Genomic DNA, 22,588 nt, shown 5'->3' on the forward strand with positions numbered 1-22,588 from the left:
ACCGCGACTCTTTAACAAACACTTAAAAGGTATTCATAAAGATAAAAAAAACAAAGAGGCAAAAACTTTGATGCTTTCATAGCCACTTGCCAAAAAGGAAATAAAAGCCGAACATGTCAAGGCATTAATATGTCTGCTTTTATTCACCTACATTGAAAGGTAACATTTGTTGCTGTGGTTAAACTGGCTGTACATACTAGATGAGAGTCAACTGAACAACCGCTGTCTAATGTATATGGGCTCCTCCTGACACTCCCATGACTGCAAATGGCAAAGAACATAAGGATCAGGCAATTGGCCTTCAACTGCCCAATTGTTTTTCTGTTCTCCTTACTTCACAATGAAAACACTTGAGAAAGTATGCATGCGTATGGGAGAGTTATGGACCCATATGTCCAACAGCTATCTAACGTTTATAGCCAGCTTGTGGCATTTTTTTTTTTTAATGTAGATTGTAAGCCCCATATAGGGATCACAATGTACACTTTTCTTTTTTTCTCCTATCAGTATGTCTTTGTAGAATGGGAGGAAATCCACGCAAACACGGGGAGAACATACAAACTCCTTGCAGATGTTGTTCCTGGCAGGATTTGAACCCAGGTCTCCAGCGCTGCAAGGTTGCAGTGCTAACCACTGAGCCACCGTGTCGCCCTCAGAGGTCGTTTTTATACAGTGTGTTCTTGCTCAAAAAACATGCGCTTTTATATGTGTTTTTATGGTGCTATTATTTGCATTTTTCTGAGCACAAATGTGACATGTAAACACAGCCTAACAGACCAGTAAGGGCTCGTTCACATCTGTGCCCGCGTCTCCGTTCTGCAGGTTTCTGTTTCCTGCACAAAACAGGGGCAGGAGACCGAAACCTGCCGGAATGGGCTTGAAAAGTGTTCGGCCGTGAGCACCGGTGAGCGTTTTATGCGCTCCGCGGTGAAACCGTTTTTTTTTTTTAAACCAGACACAGAGTCGGACATGTCTGGTTTCGCCACGGAGCGCAAAAAACACTCACCGGTGCTCATGGCGCTCATGGCCAGACTCGGCATGCCAGGTTTCCGTCTTCTGCATGCAGAAGACGGAAACCTGAAAACGGAGATCGAACGCTGGTGTGAACCCAGCGTTAGAGATACAACATAAATCAGCAGAACATTTTGAGACCACCATGTATCCAGCTCACAAGATGGTCAATACAAGTCTCTGCTAGAGGGAGAAATATTTATTTGTGGCTCTCTGAGTCATGGAAGGGGCCATAAATGTTGTCTCTGATCAGAGCAAAGCCACTGGGGGTGCAGTGTAAGCAGTTGCTACCAGGCCCTGAACCCTCAACAGTCCCTCTAGTAAGTAAAATATACCACCATTCTATATGGCACACGATAGGTAGGGGCCCCATTACAGATTTTACATTGGGGGCCAGTGGTGGCTAATTACACCTCTGCCTGTGATCTCCATATACCCTAATGCACTATGAAAACTGATGCACTATGGATCCAAAACGGATTATTTATCCATTTCTCACGAACATTTTTTTTTTTTTTTTTAAAGGTCATGTAGCCTTTAGGAATGTAGCCTTATTCCAACATGGGTAAAAAGAAAGATCAAACAGAAGTCATGAAATAGTTATGAATAAAGTGGTCAATGTCTAACCTTTAGATCTGTGGGAAATTCATCCTTCTTCACTAAGCCAGTGGCTGCAGCAATGTTCCCAGCTCCAGACATGACAGCCCCACCCAGCTGAGATGCCTGCTCTTTGGTCTTCTCAGCCACTGTTGGGCATAAGGAATGTGAGTAAACATGAGAATGAGGAGAAAGGCTCCATACACAAAGCATCAATACACATAAAAATCTGAAGAATCTCACAATTTTGGTTAGACACACAAGGCATGTATACGTGTATATGGGCCTCCCAAATCGCTACTAACTAGAGATGAGTGAGTACTATTCGAAACGGCCGATGCATCATCACAGTAGCAGAGTGGATAAAATCTAACTTTTACTTAAATAACCTTAAAAAGATAGGTACCTATATAAACCAGAACATTCCCATATACATCACATCAATGGGATAAAAAATAGTTCCAACAGATATGTAATAGAGACCTTATTGTTCTTAGATATCAAACATAGAAATTCTTAATACAACTGCTAGATAACCCACAAGGATAATATACTGTACATTTATCGCTGTGCTATCGGTCAACCAATCCAATCAATCCCAGAAGAGCCGACATACAGATATAAATAAAATGGTTCGATCTCACCATTCCAGGGTGTTTAAGGTCATCTCCATCGTCAAGAGGCGGGATTGCTATTCCTCAGGACTGTCAGCCATTTACTATCCCTCACAATAGTTACTCATATGTCCCTTAGGCTGGTCTTACACGACCGTAGTTTTGCACCGCAAATGGTCCGCAATTGCGGGTTCAAAATTGCGGACCATTTATGGTCCCATAATTTTCTATGAGGCCTCTTACACGACCGTAGATTTTGTCAGTGGTGTGGCGTGCCGCAACCGTGGTCCGGACAGTATACCGCGTGTCCGTAATGGCCGTGCTTTTACGGCACGGCACGGAAGGTCCAATAGAAGTCTATGGGCGCGTGCATTTTTGCGGATATACACTGAACATACATCAGTGTATATCCGCAATTGCGGATATCAACATGTGTGTTTTGTGGTGTGTTTTGTTTTTTTGCGGATCCGCATAATACTGATACACACGTTGCGGATGCACTTTGCGGATGTCTGCGGAATTAATTTTTAAAGTGAAATTTGTGTTGCGGATCCGCAAATTGCGGACCGCAAAACCCACTATGGTCATGTAAGACCAGCCTTAATCCTGCAAAACTCCTGCCCTTACAAAGGCATTTCACATCTGACCCTTTAAAAACACTCCTCTCTTACCCTACGCGTTTCGTCATTAATATATAATGACTCCTCAGGGGATTTCTGGAGAAACAAAGAAAATGTCCAGCCTCTACAGTAACCAAATTCGGTTCCTCTCAACAGGATATCTGTACTGGACTACTCTATCATCGGTCCACAATTATGTTATGTTTTTTTTCCACTCTGCTACTGTGATAATTTGTGGGTTTGCTATTAGATTTGGAGATAAGGTCCTCCTTCTGTGGCTTTTGTTGTTACTTGCTAATGAATCTAACATAAAAAGACAAGCTTTGTACATAGACTTGATCAAACTTAGCCTACCGTTTTTTTGCACACAGTCCCCTGCAGACATGTAGATGTTAACCTGAAATTCTGAAATTCTGAAATTGGTTAAACTGCTGAAGAATGATAATTTATTGCAGAAAAAGTCTTTCAAAAATATTTTTCCAATTACTCTTTGTTTTTGTTGTCTTCTGTGATATCAGTTTAACTAAGTACAAAAGTTCAGGTTAACTCTGATATATCTGTATATGTCTATGTAGTAATAGATTTCCAACAAACCAATCATATTCTACTCCAATTCTAGCAGGAGGCATATGGAAGCAAGTGTGACTGCAAGATCAGACTACACAAAATATTGGTTTGTAGTCTGTAACCATGGAGGCATTGGTGCTAAATTAAATTAAAGGGATTCTATCATTAGAATCCCTTTTTCAGGTAATATGACTTTGGAATAGCCTTAAAGAGGACTTTTCACCATTTTTCCCAAAGGCAGTGTTATATACTGCCGGAAAGCTGACGGTGCGCTGAATTCAGCGCACTGTCAGCTTTCCCGATCTGTGCCTGGTGTAAAGAGCTTACGGTCCGGTACCGTAGCTCTTCTATGGTCAGAAGGGTGTTTCTGACTGTTAGCCAGGAACGTCCTTCTGCCTCGCGGCGCCTATCGCGCTGTACTGTGGAGCGGGGAGGAATGCCCCCTCCCTCTCCTGATAATACTCGTCTATGGACGAGCTGTGTGAGCAGAGGGAGGGGGCGTTCCTCCCCGCTCCACAGTACAGTGTGATAGGCGCCGCGAGGCAGAAGGACGTTCCTGGCTAACAGTCAGAAATGCCCTTCTGACCATAGAAGAGCTATGGTACCGGACCGTAAGCTCTTCACACCGGGCACAGATCGGGAAAGCCGACAGTGCGCTGAACTCAGCGCACTGTCAGCTTTCCGGCAGTATATAAGACTGCCTTTGGGAAAAATGGTGAAAGGTCCTCTTTAAGAAAGGCTATCCATCCCCTACCTTTATATTTCTGTTCTTCGCTTCCGTTCCGTTGATATACCGTTTTTTCCCAGTATGCAAATGAGTCTCCAGACAGCACAGGGGGTGTTCCCTGTGCTAGCTGAAAACTCTCCAGTGACGCCTCCATCTTCTACCACCGTGCCTCTCCGCTGTGTCCTTTGTGCAGTTTTCTTCAGGCAAGCCGGTGTTTGGAATCTAAATTCCATGCATGCGCGTGCAGCTCTGCCATCGGGCTTCGGGCATAGCTGACTGCGCATGTCTGTTCAGCCATGTTACTGTGGCCGCTTAAACGAGCGTACTGTTCCTGTAAGTGGCCATAGTAAAAAGGCTGAACAGACATGCACAGTTGGCTCTGCCTGAAGCCTGACGGAAGAGCCAACAGCACAAGCGCAGAATTTAGATTCTGAACTCAAACTCGCCGGAAGAAGAATACGTGAAGGACGAAGCGGAGAGGTGCGGCTGTAGAAGATGAGGTGTCACTAGGGTTGAGCTAATCTTGAGATTTCAGGATCGTTATTAAAATCCGGTTTTCGATCATCTTCCAGCCAATCCCGATCGTGAAATTTGCTCGATCGCCGATTGGGATCCGATCTTTCCCAATCCCGATTGCTCAACCCTAGGCGTCACTGAAGAGTCTTCAGGAAGCACAGGGTACGCCCCCTGTGCTGTTTGAGCATATGGTGAACATCCCCTGTGCAGTGTGGAGACTCATTTGCACATTGGGAAAAACTGGTATATCAACGGAACGGCGGGACGGAGCAGAAATATAAAGGTAGGGGATGAATAACCTTTCTTAAGGCTATTCCGATGTGATATTACCTGAAAAAGAGACTCTTGATAGAATCCCTTTAAGACTATTTACTGTACAAATATGTCATTTTTATTTACTTCTTAAACACTATATTATTATAATAATGTACAAAGCCTTTAGTCTATTTCTGAACCTAGAAAAAGGTGAATCACACAAAGGAGAATTCAATGAGAAGTTAATGCAGCTAACCTATAGCTATAACATGACAAGGAGAGTTCATGAGAATAATTTCCTTCATTGATCTGTATTCTTGCCAAACACGGACTTTGGGGGATAGGAGCTAATAATCTTAGTGACATCAGTAAGTCAAATGAGATGTCTTAAATTAGGTCCTTAAATAAAAACATTACTAAAAACAGATTTGACAAAAAACAGGTCATCAAGAAAGACTACAGAAATGATTGCTCATTTCCGAATGTGACGGTTTAGAAGACTTGTCTGCTCTCTCCGAACTATTTATAAACTTTGAGGTGACAAACTGAGTTACAAGAGAAACATTAGTCTTGAAAAAGTTAGCAAACTAAATAATGTAACAAAGCCTGCAGCGATCCTAAATCTGTAACTTAATACGTAACAGTGTGACACAGCCCTGCTCCACTTTCTTCTATACTCAGGCTTAGAGTCAGGCTACATTACAAATAGGAGTTAGAGTAGGAGTTGGGAGGATTCTCAGTGCCCGGGGTTGAGCAGTGGAAGTAGCAAGTAACTCCCATCCTTACATCTTTATACTATTACCATCCTGGCTGCGAAGCTGGGCTCACGCAATTATTATTGCACATTAAATATGCTGAAAAATAGAAGTTCCAATAAGTATATAGAATTATGTAGGCTAAAATTCGATAGGAACCCTAATATAGGCCGCCTGAAGCTGAAGGTCCTTGAGAAGAAAATGTATATAAAACTAATTTATAGATAATGGGAAGGAAATGAGGTCAACAAGTACCAAGTCCTCAGGATGGCCCATTTCTCTCTTTACTATCCCCCTACTAACATCTACATAGCTTAACTAGTCATAGGAAACCTATTTATGGCATGTGGACTGATACATGTCACATTTGCTTAGCCACCTGGATTTCTGAGATGCTTGAACAGATCCTTTGCTAAGAAGCTTCAAAGAATTCACTGTATTTATGTAAAATATTATGCACTGAGACCGCAGATCTCCGTATGTTCCAGCCTACACGTGACTAAACAAGCTGTTTGTCTGTCATATCATATCAAGACTTTGTGCACATCCCATGTATCTACTTGTAGATGTAAACATGCAGAAGATGAGCAGTAGCTACTTGTATTAATTGCATTAACTCAGCCTGAGTGATCTCAGTCACCCTTTAGCTTTTGATCCTATTATGACCAGAGCTGGCGCTGGCTGCCTGACCGCCTGAGGTGCTGGGTCATACAGATTAGCAGTCTTTGTAGCGGCACTAAGAACAGAGCTTTCAGACAATGACACTGACCTGAAGCCACTCCTTGTACTACTCCATCTCTGGTTTTGCTTCCTAAAAAGAAGAAGAAAAGATGGATTGTTACAAAATGATAATCAATATAGAATTTTTCCTAAGTACAGAAATATAAGACAGAGAACTGTGAGCACTAACTGCAAAGCAAATATCATCAGTCTTGTACACAAAAGGACAAATGTTATTGAAATAATACAGAAGGAAGACCTTACTTCTTCAGTTCCATCTATATAGTATTAGGCTAAAGCCCCACGTTGCGAAATTGTAGCGTTTTTGCTAGTAGTAGGCAGAGCTAGCTAGGGAAACAGGGAGGGGTGTGAGAGAGGGAGGGAGAGGGGGGGCTAGTGTGAAGTGTAGTGCAGCATGGTAGCTGTAGTAAAACAGAACAGGAAGCTACCCTTGTAAACAAATGCAGACCATGCCAGGAGCTCCCAGAGAAACCCAGAAATCACTCATAGCACTAACTGACCTTTTCTTTTTTGCCAGAAAACCCCTGTAAAGATGATCTGTCGGCTCTCCTGACATCTATGCTTTAATAAATAACTCTATCCCCATCCTGTCTTGATCTTTTTGCTGAAGCGAAATCTTAAAGGGGTTTGCTCCTTTGAATCCACTTTAGACTAAAATATGTGTATGAATAGAAGCTGCCATTTACTTTGTGCCACTCTTGACCCCTCTGTGCTGTTTTATGTACTTGTGAAGTTACCCTGCCCTTGTTCTGCTGGCCTGTTATGTCCATAACATGGAGGCGACTGGTGGAGCATGATCTGACCATATAGGTCACTCAGTCTCCTCCACTGTGTGCTCCGTTACTAAGTGCCACCCCCTGCTAGGTGTACAGCCTCCTATTATGGCTGCTTCCATTGATTTACATTGCACAAGGCAAAGCAGTCTAGGCAGAATGCAATGTAAATCAATGGAGGCCACTAATGGTCTATCAGCAGATATATTAGCACTGAAGCACTGTACATTAAGAGGAGGTATTACAGATAACACTTGCCGTTTACAGCAACTTTAAACAAAGCTTTACAAATCTGCCAACACCTTTCAGTTTTGATTTACTGTATATATATCATTTGCATTGAGTAATACCACATGGCAAAAATAAATAAAATCCTAAAACCACACTAACCTGAACAATCATTTAGGGGTTGTCCATGTTATATATATTATAAAAAAAAAAAAAAAAAAAAAAAAAAAAAAGTATGTTCGGGCAGTCACTCTCCCCATTAAGGTATTCCTGGACCATGTCAGACTAGAATAGATGACATCTAGAGATGAGCGAACAGTAAAATGTTCGAGATTCGATATTCGTTTCGAATAGCCGCTCAATATTCGACTATTCAATCGAATATCGAACCCCATTATAGTCTATGGGAGAAAATGCTTTGCTACAGGGGATCCCACCATTCGACTCAGGAGGGTCACCAAGTCCACTATCACACCCCAGGAAATTATGCCAACACCCTGGAAAGCAACTGGGACAGCAGGGGAAGCATGTCTGGGGGCATCAAATACCTTTATTATGTCAGGATCCCCTGTTAGCTTGCGATTAGTGACAGGATACTGGGAGGGGAGACTCCCCGCCCACACTCTCCTAAGCCCCGCCTTCTCTATAATACTAGTCGGGGAGAGGGGGGCAGGGCGCTCTGCAACCCAGACCATGGACCAAAGTGGACCAAGAACAGGGAGCTGCAGGTAAGCGGACACCGGGGGGTGGGGGGTGGGGGTGGAGTTTGGGGTTTGTAGTACTAACACGCTCAGCTTGACTATTCCTTAATACTACTAACACGCTCAGCTGGGCTATTACACTAAGGAATAGCCGAGCTGAGCGTGTTAGTAGTACTAAGGAATAGCTAGCTGAGTGTGTAGGAGATGTAGGAGAGCTGGCAGATATGCAGCAGACTAACACGCTCAGCTTGGCTATTCCTTAGTACTACTAACATGCTCAGCTGGGCTATTACACTAAGGAATAGCCAAGCTGAGCTAGTCGTGTTAGTACAGGAGGAGTAGCTGGAGGCATGGTTGGGTGTAGTGCAGAGCTCTTTCATCTCCGGTGTCTGGAGTCGCCGGGCTAACCGCACAGGCTCTGCTATATCTCGCTATAGAAATGCATTGACTAGCATTGATTGGCCAGTGTACGGGCATTCGGCCAATCAACGCTGGTCAATGCATTCCTATGGGAAAAAGTCAGCTCACGCATATCGCAAGCTGACAGGGATCCCGACAAGATAGAGCCCCAAAGAGCTAGGAGAGTGACATTCCCCCCTAAATAAACGTTATCCCTAGCTAACCCTGCCTGTAGATCTGTCCCTGTCTCACATTCATATAGTTCACAGTCCCAAATTATTCGAATGGTAAATCCACCATTCGTCTAAATTGGAGGTTATCTGTTTCCAGCCGCCAATTCCTTTTTCCGATTTTTTTTCACTGCCTACATTGTCTTATTTCCTGTCCCACCTCCCCTGCGCTTTTATTGGTGCAAAAAAACGCGCCAGGGAAGGTGGGAGGGGATATTTTTAGTGAGTTTGCCACCTGGTGTTCGATTGGATTCGAACACCTCGAACGGCCTGATATTCGATCGAATATCAATTCGATCAAACGCCATTCGCTCATCTCTAATGACATCCTGATTGTAATCACATGAGCACTGTGGCCAAATGCCAATCACTGGCCAGTAGGTAAGGTCATAGGCATGCAACAACTGAGGCCAGTGACTGGCTACTGTGGTCATGTGTCATCAAATAAGACTTGATCATTTTCCGTCCAGTGGGTATTGGAAAAGGTGGAGGTGGAAGGGACAATGCCACAACAGGAGACACTTAAAGTGTAAGTACTGTTTTGTTTTTTATTTTATTAATTTTTATATTTTTTAAATGAACAGAAACTTTATTTAGCAGAAATGCATCAGCTGTATAACAATGTGCCATGACAAATCTGCATTCAGTAATCCGTTCGGGGAGTCTGCAAGGTGAGAAATGCGTTTTTTTTTTAGAGTACCTGCAAAGTGGATTGGATTCTGGCTAATCCCATCCACACATTGCAGAAAAATATCCACAACAGGCATGCTGCGATTAAAAAAAAGTTGCGTTTTCCCTACAGGTATAATTGAAGCAGAAAGTCCACAGAGGAAAACTCTGCAGACTTCTGTGAAAAGCGTTGCGGTAAAAACTTCAATGTGTTTCTGCCAAGGTTTTTCCCACAGCACTTTTTGGCTGTGGCTTGCTACGTGGGGCCTTAGCCTAAAAGTAAAGAACACATACATGTAATATATAAAAAAGTAGAAAAATAACACAACCCTCAATATAACTTTAGCTGGTACACCCAAAACGTCACCGCCCGGGTCCTAAATAGATAGGACAGATCATAATTATTATCCTTTTCCCGACATCCACCATAATATTATGACAGTTGTCAGGTATTTAATTATGGCGGCCGTTCAGAAACTGAGTGGCCGCCATAGCCTCTGGGTCTCTGCTTTATTATACTGATCGCAGGCATTATACCCCCTCAGCTTTGACCGAGGCACCATTTTCTTGGTGGCTTGAGCGCCGCCATTTTGGGGTGGATTGCTGGCCCCTGAAACGAGGTCCAGGCAGCGATGCATTTACATAAAAGCCACATACATTACTTTAATTACAGTCTGCTATATGCAACCTGTAATAGAAGTGATGGCATGAACATTGCAATGTATTGTATTAGTGATCAGTTCCACTTGGTTTTAAGACCACCTAGGGGCTCTAAAACACAGTTAAAAAAAAAAGTAAAAAATAAAAATAGAACACATATAAGGGTACTAAAATAGAGTTAAACACACATTAGGTGACCTTGTGTCTGAAAACGCCCAATCTATACACTTCTAAAAATATTTTTCACATATGGCGAATGCTACAGCAGGAAAAATAAAAATAAAATTTTGGAATAAAAAGAGATCAATATAGTAAAACTAAAAAGTACTTCTGGCCCCGCAAAAAAGACAGCTTCTGCGTCTAAGGACATGCAAAGGTAATAAAGTTACAGGTGTCAAATTATGTCGACACCAAGAAATTTTTTTCTTTGAAAATAGACATTAAAACATGAATAAAAGCATATAAATATATTATCCCTGGAATCATATGGACCCACAGAATACAGGTAATATGCCATTATTATATGCCTTTTTAAAGGGCAGGAAAAGCCCTTTTGTGGCAATACTCTATTTCTAATCAGATCACATCTCTAATGATTTATGTATCTGCCTGAGACATAACTGCCAAGTTTTACAGTAACCTGACATTTCTATCTTGGCATATTATTATTTTTTCACCTTCTAGCTTTTACAGTATGAAATGGACTGTGGCTCATGGTATTATATTAGGCCATATAAATGATCAGAGACTGTACATAGTGCATTTATCCCTGCAGTATCTGTCGTCACCTGGGAATACATACATGATGTATAGAGAAAGATTCTAAATATAGTTTCCTCTAGCAGACAACCACATAGGAGTTGAGGATATTATAAACTGGGTTATGGTTATCTTTAGGTTTTCAGCAGCCGCTCATCTTTTACAATCCTACAAAACACATTAGGGCAATTCTGCAGACAATATTAAGCTGAGCTAATGTAGGTTAGAACTATGAAAGTGCAATAAATTCTTAATGTTTTCAAGCCATGATATAAACACTTCATAATGAAACTATGTTAAAATAACATGACCCTTGGGTTTATCTGCAGCCAAGCTAACCAACCTGTTATACTAATGATAACATTTTATGCTTTATCATACCACATACTGTAGGGCGGGGTATACACTTAGAAAATTGCATAAACACTTACTAAGTGTTAGAATATTCCAACAAGATTTCCAAGATGTCTAATGTTTCTTGTGGTTTTCTTACACAATTACAAAATTGCACTGCAGTCTATCATCCACTGTAACCTTTCCTACAGGTGTCCTCTTCTTACCCCTATAGGACTACAAGTGCCTATCTAATATACTCAACCATTACATGTATATACAGTCCTATGAAAAAGTTTGGGCACCCCTATTAATCTTAATCATTTTTAGTTCTAAATATTTTGGTGTTTGCAACAGCCATTTCAGTTTGATATATCTAATAACTGATGGACACAGTAATATTTCAGGATTGAAATGAGGTTTATTGTACTAACAGAAAATGCGCAATATGCATTAAACCAAAATTTGACCGGTGCAAAAATATGGGCACCTCAACAGAAAAGTGACATTAATATTTAGTAGATCCTCCTTTTGCAAAGATAACAGCCTCTAGTCGCTTCCTGTAGCTTTTAATCAGTTCCTGGATCCTGGATGAAGGTATTTTGGACCATTTCTTTCTACAAAACAATTCAAGTTCAGTTAAGTTTGATGGTCGCCGAACATGGACAGCCCGCTGTCAAATGATCTGAAAACAAAGATTGTTCAACATAGTTGTTCAGGGGAAGGATACAAAACGTTGTCTCAGAGATTTAACCTGTCAGTTTCCACTGTGAGGAACATAGTAAGGAAATGGAAGACCACAGGGACAGTTCTTGTTAAGCCCAGAAGTGGCAGGCCAAAAAAAATATCAGAAAGGCAGAGAAGAAGAATGGTGAGAACAGTCAAGGACAATCCACAGACCACCTCCAAAGAGCTGCAGCATCATCTTGCTGCAGATGGTGTCACTGTGCATCGGTCAACTATACAGCGCACTTTGCACAAATAGAAGCTGTATGGGAGAGTGATGAGAAAGAAGCCGTTTCTGCACGTACGCCACAAATAGAGTTGCCTGAGGTATGAAAAAGCACATTTGGACAAGGCAGCTTCATTTTGGAAACAAAAATTGAGTTGTTTGGTTATAAAAAAAGGCGTTATGCATGGCGTCCAAAAAGAAACAGCATTCCAAGAAAAACACATGCTACCCACTGTAAAATTTGGTGGAGGTTCCATCATGCTTTGGGGCTGTGTGGCCAATGCCGGCATCGGGAATCTTGTTAAAGTTGAGGGTCGCATGGATTCCACTCAGTATCAGCAGATTCTTGAGAATAATGTTCAAGAATCAGTGACGAAGTTGAAGTTACGCCGGGGATGGATATTTCAGCAAGACAATGATCCAAAACACCGCTCCAAATCCTCAGGCATTCATGCAGAGGAACAATTACAATGTTCTGGAATGGCCATCCCAGTCCCCAGACCTGAATATCATTGAACATCTGTGGGATGATTTGAAGCGGGCTGTCCATGCTCGGCGACCATCTAACTTAACTGAACTTGAATTGTTTGTCCAAAATACCTTTATCCAGGATCCAGGAACTGATTAAAAGCTACAGGAAGCGACTAGAGGCTGTTATCTTTGCAAAAGGAGGATCTACTAAATATTAATGTCACTTTTCTGTTGAGGTGCCCATACTTTTGCACCGGTCAAATTTTGGTTTAATGCATATTGCACATTTTCTGTTAGTACAATAAACCTCATTTCAATCCTGAAATATTACTGTGTCCATCAGTTATTAGATATATCAAACTGAAATGGCTGTTGCAAATACCAAAATATTTAGAACTAAAAATGATTAAGATTAATAGGGGTGCCCAAACTTTTTCATAGGACTGTAGCTAAATTTTCAATTGTGTAGCCTACTGGGGGAGCAGTATATCAACCAGGGACAGAAACAGACTTGACAGGCTGATCAGAAGGGCCAGCTCTGTCCTGGGGAGTCCCCTGGACCCAGTACAGGTGGTGGGTGACAGAAGGATATTGTTTGTGGTGGGCTCCATGCGGGAGAACAAATACCACCCAATGTATGAGACCTTGATGGCACTTGGCAGCACTGTAAGTGACCGACTGCTTCACCCCAAGTGTGAGAAGAAGCGCTATCGTAGGTCCTTCCTCCTAACCACGGTCAGGCTACATAATCTACATCAGGCTAAGCGAAGATCACTCCGCACAGAGAACTAAGTGACCCTGAAGTCTTCCTTCTGTCTTTCTTCTCTTACTTAGCTGCTCCTAGTATACGTTCTTTGTATATGTGTGTCTACTTCTGTAATATACTGTATTACTGTTTTTATTATCCTGTATCTGTCTTACTATGTTGCTGTAACATACTGAAATTTCCCCACTGTGGGACTATTAAGGGATGATCTTATCTTCTCTTATATATACCCAACAATCAGTAAAGGCCTACAGGCAAATTGAGCCCTGGCGATTGTGTATTTTGTAGAGGAAATATTTTCAGATTTGCTTATGGCTCCGCATGTACATGAATGCAAAGCTTATATATTTCAATGCTGTATTTTTCCCATATTGAAGTCAATAGGGTAACTGTGTGACAAAGCAGAATGCTGCAGCTTACCAAAAAGAGGACAGGGGTCATAAAGTTACCATTGACAGATACATTCACACTCATACCCTTCAGCCAGTTACAGATGACTGTAATGTTGATGCACTTTACCTTCTATATTGTAATCTCAAAATAGGAACCTCCAGCATTTCTATGGTGATTTACAATAAATTCAGTTCAACAAATCCCCGGGCGCTCAAGGTGTTGAAAGCTGTAATATAAGTGCTAAAATACAACTGCATTACAGTCTTTGGAAAGCGGCCTGAAGACAAGAGAGAGACTTGGGCTGGTAATGGAGAAGTGCTCACACTAGTCATAAAGTGTTTGTATGTGATAATAAAATACAGCAGTATTGTTCTTTTTGCACGCTCACCCACAGAATGCTCTACCTTTGAATAATGTTGACTATATAGACTGTAACTGTTTGTAGCATGTTGTCATTTCCTTTTTTTAAATATTTTAAATTATTTGTTACCATAATTTACCTTTCACATTTGAGTTATGGAAACAGCATAGTTTACTGTGTTCTGCTGTTTCTGTAGTTCACATTCACCTCTTTGGCAGAGGCGTAACTTGAAGCTCCTGAGCCTCAGCGCAAAATTTGCGCCATTTAGAATAGAGGTATATTTTATGTGGGGCCCTTCAGGGTTAAAGGCCAGTATCGACTGCTACCTGTGCATCCATATAGAAACGCCCATCGAAATGAGAAAAGATAGATGTTTAATCAGCTTTAGTGTGGTGAGGGTAACCTGTGGGTCCCTTTGGCTTATGGACCAGGTGGTAGCCTTGCCACTGTGACCTAAATATTGCTCCCAGGGCTTAGAAGCCCATTAAGGCTCCTGGGCTCAGGTGCAACTACACCTTCTGCACTACCTTAAGTTACACCCCTGCTCTTTGGAAGTAACAGAAACAACATAGCCATGTCAGCTCAGCTATGTATGTGCTACTTTATAGCCGAGATGGGAATACATCTTGGCTATAAAGGGCTGAATTGGAAATACTTTATTCAACATGCTTGACCACAAAAGACCTAAGGTGGACACTTTAAGAAAATTGCATGGACTGTACCATTCAGGCCACTTGGGTAGAGGGAGGCAATAAAACATATACCAATTATTTCTGATGATCAAACAGGCTCCTGTCACCCAGTTACTATAAAGATGGCACTAGGGTTACATAGCTGAATCAAGAGGGGAGGATGGTCACTGTACTGTCAGCAGGCAGAGATGTTATAGGTTCTAGCTGACCATATTATGTTATGCTGAATCATCATGGGACTGATAGCAAAACATAGGGAAAGACAGCAGGAGAAATCTAAACGTCATGATAAGGTCTGATTAAGCAAACAGGGCTGTAAGGTAAGAAGTGAGTACAATATTCCAAAAAGAAGTGCAGAGACAGGTGTGGCCGCAGTAGTATGAATAATTGGCTCGAGCTAGATATATATTAGATAATGGTTGACCTGCCTGATGGCAGATTTCAGAGGACATAAGATTAGGCAGCTAAAGTTCAATATTCCGAATGATTTTGCTCAAAGTACTCCCCTCTCCCTTCTGAGAACACATGCACACTGAACCAGGTCAAACATGCAAGTGTATGGGGGGGGGGGGGGGGCGGCATAGAAGAAATAGATGGTTAAACATTCAGCCAACAGCTTGGTAATGTGTATGCCCAATACTATAGGCACTATTGGCAGATATACGCTATATTTACGGAGCTTCGCTAGGATACAGTATTAATTTTCCTGAACAACTGGTCATTACCATTGACATTGCTGTTTCGTGCCAGAGCAGATTATCTATTTTTGTTTGGCATCTCCTTCATGATCACCTCCTGGCAGGCAAACAATATGTTCTGAATGTTCACCCAATTCATGTGATCTGTGGATTCATATTAGAAGGGGCTGTAAAGGGAAGAACAATCCCACCCTGCACATTTGGACCTCCAACCTCCCAATTACATTAGAGTCGGCCAGTAACAGGACAATGGGGCCTTGCTTATTTCCATTTTCTCATTTAGGAATGGTGGGATAAAGACTAATAAAGATTAGATGGATTCTCTTTTTATATCTAAGTATATCAAAACTAGCCACATAGTAGAGTTTGAAGCTTTTGCCTATTTTAGGAGATCATTAAAATGTGAACAGAACTTGAACATTCAGACATTTTGGTATAGACTAGTTCTAGATATCCCATTAGTAAAGCTTCAGGGAAATGGGCAGGGGCGTAGCTATAGAGGGTGCAGAGATAGCAGTCACAATTGGCGCCTCATGGGAACAAATTCGCCTTGCCACATCAGAAGACAACATTATTATGAAAAGTAGGTCAGGGGTTCGATACAGATTTTGCACTTGGGTCCAGAAGCTTTAAGTTATGTCTCTGGTTATAACTGTATCATCAATCTAAAGATCACAGAAGTATATGGATCCATACTAAAGCCTGAATGGTTCTGCATGGATTACAATGCGTATTATCTCAGTATATTTAATGCCGCATTGCTCAAAGGAAATGGCCGTATTTCTCTTTTTGTGCAATGTGGCTTTAAAAGTGTATGAGCCTACCCTATACAGGGCCAGGTTATGGAATCAATTATGTCAGTATACACCCCAACAACATTGCTTCTAGGGAATAATATATAATACAGCCCAATAGGGATCACATGCTCTTTACACACAGCTCTGCCATATGCTTGAGTCCTAATTCCATTAAAGAACATTACAATTGGGCCTCTTGCCAGCCTCAGATTACACAATACAGGTCCCGAATAAATATAGAAGATAAGGTGTATATTTACTGTCTCCTCATTGATCTAGCGCTAAGGACTACTAGCAGGACTGTGGAGTTGGTGAGTCAATGCACTCAATGGCTCCTCTATTTTATCACAGCCTGGCACAGAATCTGACTCCTTCTAAAAATGGCTGACCACCATGGACAGGCAAACAGAGTAAAACTCTTTTAATTCACAAAAAGACCAGCAATTGGCTTAATGTAAAAGAAAACATGCTACAAACTATGTAGCGGTAATTAATTATACAATATCAATAAATATAATATCATTTACAATAATAAAAATTATCAAAGTAATTCCAACTCTGACTCCACAGCCCTGACTACAAGTAATCTTTTAGAAAGGTTTTTGGATTTTACGTAGAGGAAACGGAGCTCTTTTTATGAAATAGATATGATACTTGTATGCTATAGTTCTTCTGCTTGGTTTATACCCGAGCTGCGTCTCCTCACTGTACCTAGATCCCATAGCGGGGTAAGCTTCTATGGTCCTATTAATTCTGAAAAAAGGGGTTCAGCACTATTCATGCAGGTAGATATTTATGAGCTTCTTACAGTCTTTGAATTCTGCACATTGCATATGCATCAAGATTTTCCTTGCAGGAAACCAGAAAGATGTATTGACCATCCAGTATTTGTAGGGGTTGATAGAGGGACCCTAGTTTTTAAGGTTAGCCCTGTAGTCTTACAGCATTGGAGTCCTAGGTTTGATTCTTACCAAGCACAACATTTGCAGGGATTTAGAAAGCCCCACACAGAAGACCCACAGGCGTAGTGAAGGGGGCTCATGACAGGAAAGAGGATGAGAAGCTAGGCAGGTTATGGGGGTTTAAGAAGTCAGTGAGGGGACAGGAGGCAAGGAGTAGTAGTTTATATAAAGTGGGGTACATGGGGGGGACATAATCAGGACAGGAGCAGTGAGAGGAAAGTTGTCCCATCCGTCCTCCCTTAATTTCATGTTTGTCATAAAAAGGAGGGGTCTCTGGTGGATGCTGGTTGGGGAACCAGACGGGCATCATATGTCCTGCAGTCAGGGTACCCATGATGGAGATACCTTCCGATGTTGTTGCCCCTGGTCCAGGTGAATCACGGCTGGGGGTAAAAATTGGAGGGGTGGGGACGTGATCCGGTATTGGTGCTCTCAGGGACCTCTCCTTCTAGGTGCAACTGGTGGTAATAGATGGGGATATTTGTATATATATATATATATATATATATATATATATATATATATATATATGTTCATGAGGGTTTATATATATGTATGTTTTTTTGAATGTTATGTAAATGTTGATTATGTGATATTTTTATGGCCATGCAATTAAGTTTGTCATTATTTAATATGTGAAGTTTAATAAATGCTGCTGTGGCCTTTCCTTCCAGCCTTGTTGTCAGTGTGTTATTGGGGATCACAAAGAAGGTAAGGGGGTTGGTTGGAGGGGGAGGTTATAGCTCTGCTAGACTATTTTACTAGTCATGTATATTTTCCCCATTTTTGTGTGGGTTTACCCAGGGTACTCTGGTTTCCACATATGCACAGTACTTAACACAGGGCCAGTTAGCCACCCTACCATATATCCAAAGCAGTGTCCACTGACCTTCCAACCGAATTTCTCATTCCATACTTCACTAATCTTAGGTGTTGCTTATTTTTTCCTTGCTCTTTACTATACCAATACATTTTGCCAATCACACAGTTAACACTCATCGTACAACGCTGTTCTGTAGCAGGCTCGTGAGCTATCTCTCCTACATGTCTTTTGCCCCTAGCTGTCATACAGATGGGACTCGGGGCTAGTTGCAGGCAGCTTACCACCTGAGATGCGATGATCAGTAGTGATCATGTCATCTGGGCAGTTAGGAGACAAAAGCACCCCCTTTTACACCCTCAACTTTTTTTTCCCTGCAATGTGTGGATGGGATTAGCCAGAATCTCATTCACTTCACTGGTACTGTAAAATGTAGCATTTTTTCCCGCAACGTGGGGCCTTAGCTGTAGTCTGTAAGGCTAAGGCCACACAGTGCGCCACTGCAAAAAAGTGCTACGGGAATAAGTTGTGGCAGAAACAGATCATGGTTTTGTTGCAGCCCTTTTCACAGAAAGTCTGCAGAGTTTTCCTCTGTGTACTTTCTGCTTCTATTATACCTATAGGGAAACTGCTGGTGTTTCTGTAGTTGTAAATGACATGCTGCGAATTTCAAAAACGTAATGGTTTTGCATTGAGCGTGTTTGTCTGCAATGTGTGGATGGGATTTGCTAGAATCCCATTCACTTTGCAGAGACTGTATAACACTGAGCTTTTCCACAGAATTTGCACCACGTGGGGCCCTGACCTAAAGGAGTTTTCTGGCCCCAAATGGATTTTCCATATGGTATAGCTCACCAATATGTGATCTGCGAAGGTCCTACACCTGAATCTTGCACAGGTCAGCTGTTCCAGCAGCTTCCAGGTTCCCAAAATCTGTTGCAGTGGTTGGGGAGTATGTGAAGTCTGACCCTATTCAATAGGAAAGCTGCAGTGTAACTACTATGTGGGGGGCACTAACACAGAATTTTATTGTGGGGGAGCAATAACTGGGCATTGTACCATGTGGGGGAAATAAGGATCTTTAGACTGTGTGTCAGAGCATTAAAGAACTTTATACTGTGTATGGAGGCGTTAATGTGGAATCTTGCTGTGGGGTGAAACTAGGAGTTTTATCTTGTGTGGGGGTCACTATGGAGCTTTATACTATGTAGGGGGCATTAAGGAGTATCATACTGTTAGGGGGGCACTAATTGGACATTAGTTCCCCCCACACAATAATGCCCCATTAGTAGCCACCATATGTTATAAAGAACTACTGTTGCCCCTCCCCTTGCTATATAGTTTCCTATTTGTGCCCCCACAAATAATTAACACTAACAGTGGTCAGAAGAAAGATTCATCTCGGGACCGCTGTCCCCTGAGCCCTGATACGTTGCATAAGAAGGCAGCAGGGACAATTGCTGATGATGATGTAAAGTATCAAGGCTTGTGGGACACATGTCATATTGAAAAGGCCTGGTGGCAGAGTGGTAGCAGTCGGCCAGTTGAGTGTCCCTGGTATAGGTCCTTCCGGGTCCCAACTATAGTTGCTCCCAGGTCTCACACAATCATACAAACCCACGTTCATTTGCATACAGCTGTTTTGTAGTTCCTTCAATAACGAGTGAAGATCCCATACCAATACCAGCATGAAGAACCCATACCTATCAATATGTTATGGCGTATCTGAGCTATATGGGGATCCCCCTTTAAGGTAAACAGAAAGAATTAGCCCACTATCTTATTATTAGTATTAGATATTATATTCTGTCTATGGAATATTACTTGGCATAAATCTAGGCAGAGAAATCCAGCATTATTGCGGCCAAGCGCAAGCAGTTATTTATAACGGTTTCTATATTGATCTCATTTACATGAGCTGATATGTCCTCCTTAGGGAACAAAACACTTCCTCAGATCCAGATTTACATAGCTGCCTGCAAAAGTAAGAGGAGATAATGAAGTTATTGATATTGTTACAACCTTACAACCTTATTACTGCAGGGCTGTGAGCAACCTCTAAAAAGATTGTTCAGTATTCTGTTGAGGAATAGTACTGGAGGGCGGTACTATTCTTTGGGCTGCCATATTCCATATATGTATGTACCTATGTGTGTTTATGCGGGTGGTCCGTGCTCTCTAGCCATACATTGCATACACTTGTACTTGAATTTAGCTTTACTTGAGTTCTATTTACAAAAAGTAGAGAGAATTTAGTATCCTTTTAAAATTCAATATGATTTATTTTGCTATAAAACAGGATAAATTGGTTTCTCTCAGTATTTGCTCCATCATATTTTTGCTGTTTGGGGTGGGAAGAATAGCACAGTATACAACGTAATTTTATCCAAATAAGAATCTCAAGAAACCTCAAGGTTCACAGTAAAGATGAAAGGATAAGTTAAGTCCCATTATGCTTCAGATTCCATTGGTTAAAAACAGGTCCAGTGTTGGACTGATGTGTCTTGGGTCTTTTATCCACTAGTGGACCTACTTTGATTTAATGGCATGACCATAGGACGTGTGTGCAGAGGTTGTGTTGTATATTGAAGCTTGGTTCACGTGGCAGAAAATGAAGAGAAATTTATTTTCGCCTGTGAGATTTCTGCAACGAAATCCCAGATGAATGGGCCTCATCAGCAGAGACTCCTGAGCCACAAAATCTGCGGTGAGATTGAACAGGACGCTGACTTTTTTCTGGATCCTGCTGAGTTTTTTGTCTCCCATTGAAAGCAATGGGAGGCAGATTCAGAACGGAATTTGCCACAGATTCGTGGGTGGAATCCGCTCCCTAATCCAAGGTAGATTCCTCCGGGTGAACCTAGCCTCAGAAACCCAAACAATTCAACTGGAACTCATAAGGAGGCGGCCAATACTATATAAGACATGAGCTAGGTGAGGGTCTTGTTTTAAGACTTGCGCAGGTGTTTCAGGATATATTTTTGTGGATTTGTAAAGTTTCAGACAAATATTGAGAGACAAATGTTGTTGTTTGAATAATGAAAAGTTATACATTCTACAATATACTTTCTGTCATTCATTCAGCTTACATCTAGTCTATAAAAATCAGTCCATGGTCATGTGATATATGGTCTAAGGTCTTGTAATATACAGTCCATGGTCATGTGATATATGGTCTAAGGTCTTGTAATATACAGTCCATGGTCATGTGATATATGGTCTAAGGTCTTGTAATATAGAGTCCACGGTCATGTGATATATTACACATATTACACATTACTTCCTGGCGCCGCCTTGTGTGTGGCTGCCTGATACAGTGCTCCAAGCTGGGAGCAACCTTTATCTTTCCTTTTTCACTCTTTTTCTCTGTATCTTCAAGAATCCTGTAACCAAGCAAACTAGCACTATGAATTAGCAACTATAAATCGAATGGAAGATCCTGTGGAGTATTTTGTTCCTTTTGTTTCTATTGTTAAACATGGACAGTGACTCTGTCCTGTGCACATGTGCCTGTTACCATCCCCCCAGGAGCTAAGGACAGCATGGACACCATGTGGCATGGAGGAGAAACCTACATGGAAGTGTGGACTTCTTCTTTTCAAGGAGATGATTTTTGGAGTCTATTGCTGATGTGTGAAGATGCTACAGCTGACTGGTATTTCTTTCTTTTACTGTGGACACGTGGGACTCTGTTACATGGGTAGGTGGGTGATGGTAGGTTCCCAGGTTGTGTTTATGGAAGCTTGGCAAGAGAGCAGCACCATGTCTACCTGGATGGCTTCAGACCTCTCTGGGCAGTAGAACACAGTGGTAAGAAGACAGGAAGAGGAGGGCTTGTGATGAAGGATATTTGGGGCATTTTTTTCTGGTTAATGGACAATAGCGCTGATGCAAGATACTGAACTATCAGCTGTGAGCATGAGATCTCACTACGTACCAAAGGAACTTCCACATGTTATCATGATAGCTGCATATGTCCCCCACCTCTGCAAAAAAAACACGTTTTTTTGCCTGTTATATCTACATGCTGTGACCCCCCTCCTCATGTCCTCCAACCACGGTCGGGCTGTATTATTAACATCACTTCACACAGAGAACTAAATGATCCTGCAGTGTGTCTGTGTTTCTTTCTTTTTAGTTGCTATGATTCCTAGTATTTCTCTATCTGCCATGAGCTTGTATGTGTTTTCTCTCTTGTTATATACTACTGTACCATCTATGAAACTGTATCACTGAAATTTCCCCATTGTGGGACTATTAAAGGATTATCTTATCTTATCTTATATGGTCCAAGGTCTTGTACTATACAGTCCATGGTCATGTGATATATGGTCCAAGGTCTTGTGATGTACAGTTCATGGTTATGAGATATATGGTCTAAGGTCTTACAGTCCATGGTCATGTGATGTACACACAGGTGCACAGCTCATTATAGTCACATCACAGTAATCAGACATCTGCCTGAGCTGTGCACCTTTGTATTCATCACATGACCATGGACTGGTTTCTAGCCACTGGAAT

The 22,588-nt window shown here is 41.7% G+C and overlaps 1 protein-coding gene across 1 annotated transcript in view; it reads right to left on the reverse strand.

The window, feature by feature from the left end:
• Positions 1 to 22,588, reverse strand: part of SNCB (synuclein beta) — a 71,737-nt gene that overhangs the window by 42,857 nt on the left and 6,292 nt on the right. The window contains exons 4-5 of the mRNA XM_075274644.1: positions 6,432 to 6,473; positions 1,639 to 1,757 (exon numbers count right to left, since the gene is read on the reverse strand). Coding sequence (XP_075130745.1) covers positions 1,639 to 1,757; positions 6,432 to 6,473 — 161 coding nt within the window. The remainder of the gene's footprint in view (positions 1 to 1,638; positions 1,758 to 6,431; positions 6,474 to 22,588) is intronic.

Source organism: Leptodactylus fuscus, chromosome 5 (assembly GCF_031893055.1).
Source record: "Leptodactylus fuscus isolate aLepFus1 chromosome 5, aLepFus1.hap2, whole genome shotgun sequence".
Taxonomy (NCBI): Eukaryota; Metazoa; Chordata; class Amphibia; order Anura; family Leptodactylidae; genus Leptodactylus; species Leptodactylus fuscus.